The sequence below is a fragment of the Ips typographus genome, linkage group LG5 (assembly GCF_016097725.1).
Source record: "Ips typographus isolate SLU linkage group LG5, UJ_Ityp_2.0, whole genome shotgun sequence".
NCBI classification, from domain to species: Eukaryota; Metazoa; Arthropoda; class Insecta; order Coleoptera; family Curculionidae; genus Ips; species Ips typographus.
In genome coordinates, this window is record NC_138426.1 from 4389594 (window position 1) to 4399537 (window position 9944).

At 36.4% G+C, this 9944-nt stretch overlaps 1 protein-coding gene across 1 annotated transcript; it reads right to left on the reverse strand.

Moving 5' to 3' along the window:
* Nucleotides 1-5297: 5297 nt before the first annotated feature.
* LOC145729234 (diuretic hormone receptor-like) lies at nt 5298-6874 on the reverse strand. Its single transcript, XM_081979914.1, has 2 exons — nt 6587-6874; nt 5298-6526 (listed from the first exon to the last, which is right to left on the reverse strand). The coding sequence occupies exons 1-2, from the start codon at nt 6872-6874 to the stop codon at nt 6416-6418; spliced, it is 399 nt and encodes a 132-aa protein (XP_081836040.1). The 3' UTR covers nt 5298-6415.
* Between the last annotated feature and the right edge of the window lie 3070 nt (nt 6875-9944).

Genomic DNA, 9944 nt, shown 5'->3' on the forward strand with positions numbered 1-9944 from the left:
CCAATTTTGAAATAAAGCCCATGTCAGCCAGTAATACACACTTTTAGGCTTTACGTATGTCAGTACGACATACAATGTACTGAAATGAACGTTTATAGTAAACCCAAAATGTTGAGAATCAAAATCAAAGAAGTACGTTTTATTTACTAGACATGTACCAACAATGTACAGGGTGATTGATTGAATTTTGACCACCCCCTTAACTTTCTTAATTTTGATTTTAGCAAAAAACGTTATATACAAAACCAGTAGATATTTAGGTCTACTTTATTTTTAGATAAACAGTTATTATACAGGGTGTTCCAAATTTGAGTAATAAACCAAACTTATGTTTTTTTAAATACGATGACCAACTTTTTATCCGATATTTGAATTCTACGTCAAATTCTAGGCCTAATTGATGTAAAATGTTTGTATCGATATACAACTGTTTCCGCAGCAGCGTCCTTGATTGGTTGAATTTTGACCACCCCCTTAAATTCTTTAATTTTGATTTTAGCAAAAAACGTTAAATACAAAACTAGAAGATATTTAGGTCTACTTTATTCTTAGATAAACAGTTATTATACAGGGTGTCTCAAATGTTAGTAACGAACCAAACTTATGTTTTTTTAAACACAATGACCAACTTTTTATCCGATATTTGCATTCTACGTCAAATTTTAGGAATTGATGTAAAATGTCTGTATCGATATTCAACTGTTTCCGCAGCATCTGTTACTTTAACAATGTTTCCTCGACTATGTGATTAAGGTTTAATTTAGTTACTCAAATTTGGGGCAGCCTTTATAATAACTGTTTATATAAGAGTAAAAGTAGACCCAAATATCTATAACTGTTGCTACAACTAGTTTTTTTACTAAAATCAAAAATACGGGAGTTAAAGGGGTGGTTAAAATTCAATCAATCAAGGACTCTGCTGCGAAAACATTTGAATATCGATACAGACATTTTACATCAATTAGGCCTAGAATCTGACGTAGAATTAAAATATAGATTAAAAAGTTGGTCATTGTATTTAAAAAAAAACATGTTTGGTTTGCTACTTTAATTTGGGACACCCTGTATAATAACTCTTTATCTAAGAGTAAAGTAGACCTAAATATCTACTAGTTTTGTATTTAACGTTTTTTGCTAAAATCAAAATTAAAGAAGTTAAGAGGGTGGTCAAAATTCAACCAATCAAGGACGCTGCTGCGGAAACAGTTCAATATCGATACAGACATTTTACATCAATTAGGCCTAGAATTTGACGTAGAATTCAAATATCGATTAAAAAGTCGGTCATTGCATTTAAAAAAACAGAAGTTTGGTTCGTTACTCAAATTTGGGACACCCTGTATAATAACTGTCTATCTATGAATAAAGTAGACCTAAATATCTACTAGTTTTGTATTTAAAATTTTTTTGCTAAAATCAAAATTAAGGAAGTTAAGGGGGTGGTCAAAATTCAATCAATCACCCTGTACGTAGGGGAAGGTGGGGATCATTAAACACTTTTTTAGCAAATTTCCTATTGCGGCCGTTCCATCTAATCTGAGTTCAAAATATCATTATCTGGTCATTGGTGGATGATTTCTGTATAATATGCATTATCATGATAAATCCTATTCTCAAAAATTTTTCAATAAATTCAAAATTTACAAATTTGAGTAAAAGTGCCCACACCTCCCTACTAGTGGGATGATTGGGCAGTGTGGGTGGGAGCTTTGAGCTCTAAATAAAAAACGTTAGTCAAAACCATTTTTAATAATTTTTTATTTCAAATTTTGAAAGACCCACAGCGGTGTGTTGAAAATATACTTAGAGGTTCCTCGTCGGGTTGTTGTGGAAGGAGTGGGCAACTTGGTAATGATATCACATTTGCTCACTGTTGAAACATCTTTCACATCAGGATAGCAAAATGTGTTTCTAATTTTTGTCAGTCTCATAAAATTTATTGTATATTCACAGTCATCAATTTCTTCGATTACCCCAACGTAATGCAGTCTTGTTTTTTTAGTTGGAAACACTACCAGGACATGATCACCTACTTGAAAGTTACGATCTGGGATTATGACGTCGTCTTCGTCGGGTTCGGCTTCACTGCCTTCAGGTTCATTCCATTCTGATGAGGATCCTGACGATATAAATTCGTCATGTGTACTTTCACTAGAACTGGAACTTATTCTTCTTTTATTTTCCTTCCTAACAGTGGTTATACAGACTTCCTTTGATAACTTTGGTATTTTAGCTTTTGTAACTTTACGCTTCTTTGCTGCTGCCTGTTCTTCTATTAAAAGTTTTTCCGGCGTATCTGTCATAATCCTAGATTTTGCTTTCTTTCGTTTGGCTGCAACGCCTTTCCGTGGTGGTGCTTTGGGAAAAGGTCTCACAATTTCTGGACTTAACGCAGGACTAAGTGTTTTCATCACAATTTCTTGTGTAGTATTTAGGACAGCAGACGCAGAAGCAGATGGTTTATTTATTTCTTCATTGGAAACATTGTTTGACGGCTCATGAACACATGGATAATTCGTTGGTAGGGAGACTTGCTCATTTTGATCTACAATTTCTGGAGGTCTGTCTGTGACATATGAACATGAAAAATCTTCGTCAGTGAAAATTTCTGAGTTAAAAGGCCAAATTCCACTTTTCTTAAAACCGTGTTGTATATTTTTTGGAGTAAATGCTTGATTAAATGGCAAAGCTGACAGCTTAGCAACGTCGTAAATAGTGCACGTTTTTCCAGGATTCATCGAAAGCCAATCTGTTAAAGCAATATTATAAAATCGCTTTAGTGGTCCGAAAACGGTTAAATCCAATGGCTGTAGCTTGTGACTACAGTGTGGAGGAAACGTTACCATCACTATCCCATTGTCCTTGCATATATTTAAAGCCTCTACAGAAATATGGCTTTCATGATTGTCAAGCACCACCAAAACAGGTGATTCCTTCGATGATTTAACAAATTTGATGAAATGTTTGAGGTACAAAACGAAATTTTGAGCAGTCATCCAGCCAGATGGGTAGGCTGCCCCATCAGATCCCACTGGAGCGCCGCTTAGCATGTACTGCTTGAAGTTTACACGAGGAAAGACGTAGAAAGGAGGTATAGAATTTCCAAGTGCATTTATTGTACAGCACAATGTGATCAAAGTGCCCCTCTCGGCAGAAGTCATTTGTCCAACTTGCTTGCATCCTTTCGTCGCTAATACTTTCTGCGTGGATTGAACGGTGGTTAAGCCAGTTTCGTCAACGTTATAAATAGCCTCTGGTCCAAATTTGTATCGGTCCAACACATTTTTGTAGTTAGCAAAAAATTCACCTACATTTTTACGATTAAAACTGGTAGCACGTGATAAGCTGGTAGCCTCAGGAGTACGTAACGACAAATTCTTGTTTCTCTCCATAAAACCCCTCATCCAGTCTTTCGAAGCATATTTATGTAAGCTCCAATTTTCAGGAACACGTTTGCCTAAGGCAACTGCATAATCAAATGCAAGTTTTCTTGTAGAAAGTTTTCCCAACCCATAGTGTAACTGTGAACATCTGATTAAGTAATCTCCAAGAAGTTTTTCTTCACTATTAGTGAAGATCTGACGAGTAATATATTTATTGGCTGGATTCTTTAGAGGTTGTTCTAATTTTAAGTAACGTTGAAGAGATGACCGTGCAATTCCATATTTCTTTGCTATGGGTAAGATTTTTGCTCCTGCTTTTACTTCTTCTACGGCTGTATTTATAATGTGGTATGGAACTGCTACGCGATCCGTCTTTTTCTTATATCGAAAAGGCATGGTATCCTGGAAATAAACAAAATGTGAGGGACCTATGGACATGTTTATCGCTCCCTGCGGGGATCTATGGTCATGCCCAACGGTCCCGCTATATTTTTGCTCAAACATCCCACCTGTGATCAATATAACATAATTGAAAAATGCTACTTTAAGCGAATATTTTGTATTATTTATTTATATATTACGTGATGCCTATAACATAAGAGAACTTGAATAAATAGAAAAACATTAAACTTACGTTAACATTTAACCAATATAAAGAAAAAATCAGTGGACACAAGTTTTACGACCACGTGCACAAACGGAAAAATACAAGATATGCCTATTTTGGCTACGGCTGGCGACGAACTGCATGGTGTGGTCGAAGGAGTATTTAACCGATTTTTTAGTACGAGGACTAGTGGCGCCATCAAAGCATCGTGCCATTTTTCAGTATCATGTGCTCAAACCTCCCACCTGCCCAAGGATCCCCACCCTCCCCTACTTAGTACGTACAACATGCAATAAAGTACGTACTGTATGTACTATGAACGTCGTGTTGCTATTTGGGTATTTATGGTTTATTTCCCTTGAAAGCGTCATGATAGAGATAGCCATTGTTTATTGAATTGATAGTAAACAGATGTCCGAAGATACTTCGTCTCGGAGAAATTCTGGTACTGGGAGTTCGGTTTTGACAATGGCCCAGTAAACATCTCATACATCAGGGTAGTACTCTGTAGATGCCGAGAGCGGTGTTTTGCGTGTGTTTAATCTTCTATTTACAGGGGTTTTACTACTGTGTAGTTGTAGTATATCTACTACTTGGTTGATGTGTATAGTGAAGACCACTGTTATTGGTAGGAAAAGTTGAAATAGTAGTAGATTTGGTAGTACCTATACACAGTAGATTGTAATTATGTGAGGTAGTGTAGAAAGGCAGACTACACATAAGGTATAGTGTAAGTGCAGAGAATGCACAATCATTAGAGGTACACTATACATGAGGTGTAGTGTGAGTGCAGAGAATGCACATTGAACTCGCAGATCAGCTGGAGGGTAGTTCTGGGACGCTTGAAAGTAGGCTCATATGTGGAGGGATGCCTATGAGGAGCGTCAAGTTGAGAGGCCTAGGGTGAGTGCAGAGGATGTACCTTAGTGCATGGAAGACGGCCTTGAGTGTGGCTAACTTATGTCCCATAGCAGTGTGAGCAGGTTATGTGAAGCATTTGAGCATCATGAGACTAATCATTGATTGTACACTAGAGCTAGTAAGAGGGTGACAAGCAGTATTGATTAGTAAGTCCACGGTGTAGTGATAGTAGTAGTTACCATTTAGTTGGAGATGAAAGGAAGATCGTTAATCAGTTTCTTCTACAGGTGATAGAGTGAGGAGAAATTGTTAGCATAGAGGCTATAAGTGCTATAAACGTGGTGCCGGGGACACTAAGCTTATAAGCCCGGATAACTTTCATATTTAAATTCTCGGTTTGTTTTCATATTTCATGTTACTGTGTGTCTTTCTAACAGGAGGACAATTAATCAAGGACGGCCCGACTAACCGGTAGACTAATGATCCTGTATTAGTAATTAAAAAAAAAACCTAAAATAAAAGCGAATTTTACACACCAAACAACAGCCGCTATAATACAAAAACAAACTATTAATAGCAGAAATGCCTTTGAAATGTCTTTTCCTGCAAACAAGTGGGTTTCTCTGAGGACTCAAAGTCTCGTCAAGAATGGATGTAATGTTATGTTATGCTAATTTAAAAACTTTTTAAAACTTCCTTCTCATGCATATAAATGAAAAAGTGTGTGTCTCAAAGAAATTGAGGTTTTTCCTGTAAATTTAACAAACCACAATTACGAGACGATCTATTGTCTTAATAGCATTCTAGTTAATGCAGTAAAAGGTTATTGTAAACGTTTCTTTTATTAGTCACAAATGTTACAGAATTTCCAAACTTAGACAATATGGTTTTGTTCCAAGATTCTCCTCCAATTGCTAGGTTTGTCGGAGAATCAGATACGTATACCTATTCTAGACAAAACTTTTTGCAAATCTCCTGTTTTTGTAGTTAATTCTTCAGAACCACGCATATTCTAAACTTACCAGATCCTACGTCCATCTATGAGGCCAATATGTTAGTTTTTTCTAAATAAGTTAGTATAATGAAAGCTTTTCACCAAGAATTTATTACAGTGTGAGTTAAGTAAGATGTTTACGGACGAGGCGAGTCCGGAATTTTTAGACGAGTAGTTGCATTTCACGCAAGTGTATCGTAAAGCGTTTTACTTCATTCTGTAAGTGGTAATAGTTATTTAATTCTTAGTTTTTTTGTGATTTCACACACCCTTGTCGTCTTTACAATTCGAATCGCCTTAAACTGATTTGCGAAGCTGTTAGTACATTCGCAAACTGAAATTTATTGCGTTGATACAATGACTATAGTCTGGCCATAATTTTCTTCAATTGAAAGTTGCTTATTCGGTTATTCATTCCACTGCATCCGCATCTATTTATGGAAATATGCAATAAACTAGAGCATCGAAGGGCAAAACCTGTTTCGCCCACTTAGTCGAACTTCAAAGACGCCCCAGAAACTCAATTAACATTCTCCACTAAGAGCTTCCAAGTTAGTTTAGGGGTTCTGGTTAGCGCCGATAACTACTTACAGTTAAATGCCCATAACAGCTACCATTACAGCATATTATGAGGGAAATGTTAATTAAAGAAAAGAAAATATGGCTATCTTGTTCACACGCCTTGAAAGAAAATTCTAGTTAATTGAGAGTAGTGGATGTAATCTTCAAACAACTTCTTACCTGCACAGATAATAAAGCGCTTCTCAACATGTCCCATATCGATAACCATGGAGCGTAAATGGTGATCGCGTAGGTAACTCCAAGTAAAGGAATAAGTACCGCCAAAACTTTAACAGCTTTTCGGTATTGCTGAATTTCCAAAGTGTTGGCTGACCGTAGTTTGGTGACTAGTACTATCATTATGGACACCATGAAAACGATGTTGACCACCAGGACGCTGATCGGTGGTACTTGGAATATGTAGTCGATGTTGCTGGCATTAAACCATACGCATTGTAACTGAAACATGTACATAAATAGACAGAATAGAATAAGACCATAAATAAATTAAATACTTTTTAATTAAAATACCGGCCAGATATTGCGGCGCATCGGTTTCATCGAGTATCGAGCATAGTAGGCCCAAACCGTAACTATACGAAATTCCCGAAATAATAATTTTTGGTCTTTTATTATTATGCAGATGCTACAGAATTGCATATTTTTTGTGATTTATTCTAATACGGTTTATTTAAAGCTTAACTTTCACATTAATAGTATAGCGTGAAAACCTATATTTTGGTAATACCAGTCTGACAGAAATATGAAAAAAGTGCAAATTTACTTCACATTAAATATATTTGCAATACAAACTTTTATCAGCATGATCGATTATCAACTTCAAGTTTAAATTTGAGATTTTTTTTATTAAGGAAAAGTTTTAACAATTTTTCACAGACTTTTTTCTGAATGCAAATTTTCCTGGCGCTTTGTGTTTTCGGAAACTTGTCGAACTTCGGCATATTCTTTTGACCGAGAGAAAGAAAACTTTCTAAAAATGCAAAATGCATAAGAGTACTGGTCAAAGCCCTCACTTGGAATCAAAGATCAAAGTTTTTCTTCTAAACTCAGCGAAATTAGTATCGATTTTTAGTTATGAATTTTATTGTTCCCATTGACTGTTTTACTACCCTTTAAACGTGAATCGACTGTCGATTTCGCATTCTATGTAATACATCTTCTTCGTAATCCATCTGGAATACTAAACAAGGTTTTAAGCGAGAAATGTCAATACGTGCTATACAGGCGTTTCTAGGAAATTATTCCATTTGCTTTCAATGGTAATTGATAGTGCAAAACTTATTTTCCTAGTCAGTGAAACGAAGACTCAATTCAGTGAGAAAATGTTTGATGATAGCAAACGTTTCTATTGATTATACCGCGGCAAAAATATTTAAAAATCTAATTTTTTAACGCTCCTTAGCTTTTTATGCAAAATGTTGTATTGGGCATACATATTATGAAATTCCCCTTTTTAAGGATTTTTACTCTACGGCTACTATTTTTTCACATATTTGAAAATAGAGCTTGAAAACCCACTTATAATTCTCACAAATAAGCAATTTGTTCTTTTCAATCCGATCCGAGAGAGGCGGTTTAAGTGGCAGCTAAGTTAATGAAAGTGCACAGAGAGAACCGACTTTTAATTCCTGGATGGCACGTTTCAGATTCGAACCTTTGAATTATATCATTAGTGGGCAAATGCAATGCCGATAGACGTAAATTGCATAGAAAAACCAGTCAAAATCACTGACTACATTTATATCGAGCAAATTGAATCCGCTTATTCCATCCGATCATGTAAACCGTTATAAAAATCCTCGATATAAACGACGAGGAAACGGTGATGTCCATGCCATCGATGTCCGATGTAAACAGGATTGACTTGACATTGACACATTAATTTGACGGATTGTTGTCATTTTTTATTTGAAGTGTGTACTATTAATCTCAAATTCAAATTACCAAACTTTTTGAGTTTTGTTTTCGTTAATGTGAAACAGATTTGGGGCTTTTTAATATGCCGACAAGGTGGGTTTTTTATAGGTAAAATACATACCTATATTTTTGTAACATTTGTGACACTGCTGATAGATAACAATTACGAATATGTTGTCATCTCTTTCTGCTTGAATAGTGATCTTTTTTCGATTCTTACGGAAAACACGATAAATACTCGATTGAATAATCCTTAATTCAATCCGCTTTTTCGATCGGATTAACAGCTTACGATATAAACGTAGTCAATGATAAGGCGAGTTCAATCCCTTCTCAAAATGAGTAGTTCTCTAAATACATTTCACATTGATAATCCAGTGGGCCAAAATGAATGTGACGTCTTTAGACAGTTGGTCACAAGTTTTCAGTCAGATTTCTTGATGAAGTGGTCACGTGACCAAATGTCGAATGAGGTCACATCCTTTTTGGCATACTGGACACATGTCAATTACAAAGTTTCTCCATCTTTGTCTAGAGTACTCTAGAGCATTGAGTAGTTCTCCCTCTCTGCTTATCCGAGGATTGTTCCAACAAAGTTTCCAAACCTGTATATTGACTCATACTACATTGCAGTTACGTGACCATATTTAAGGTCGAAATGATTTTCAGAAGGTCACGCGACCATTTTTACGATTGGAAGAAATTTTGGAAGGTCACGTGCCTATTTTGCGTCAAGCGTCGAATCGAATCTCGAAGGCTACGTCACTCTTTTGACGATTAAAATAGCTACCTTGTCGTCACGTGACCCTATCTAAGGTCACAAAGTTGCTCTGACGGTCACGTGAATATTTGTACGACTACAAGGCATTTCTGCAGGTAACGTGACTGTTTTCAATTATCAAAGTCACCTACAAAGATCTACGTGACTATTTTCATGCGTCGAATGAACTCTTAGTTATGTCAAGTATGTTAGGGTCACGTGACTGCTGACATAAGTTTAAAAATTTGCCCCAAACAGGACGTGGAGCTATAAAATCTCAAGATTTTAATATCTCCTGAATGATCAAAGATATAATACGTACTGTTACGATTTTCCCGTGGGTTTACACAAAGTCAATTTAACTCAACGATTAATAAATTTATTTACACTTCAAAAACACTCCGTACAATAGTTAACTCAGCTATTAAAAACACTACTACAATTCCACTATTTAAAGTTTACCGCGTTCCCAAATTCACTACTACACTACTACATTACTCCCGCGGTCGACACCGCGTCTTTTATATTCGCAAACCACGTTCTAGAATGACCGCAAAACGCTTCGCGATATGCTTCGAATATTCAAGATGCTTCCAGGTGTCGCTTCCTAAGTGTGGCCTACTTTAACACGCGCCCGGCCAGATATTGCGGCGCATCGGTTTCATCGAGTATCGAGCATAGTAGGCCCAAACCGTAACACTGCCCCCCTCTTAAAGCTGATCGTCCCGATCGGCTTCATCTAATCCCTGGTATTTCTTGAGTCTGTCCAGATGGACAATTTTCATCTTGCCTTTGGGGCTGCGTTGGACTCTGTATGCGACGTCGTTTAACCTTTTTACC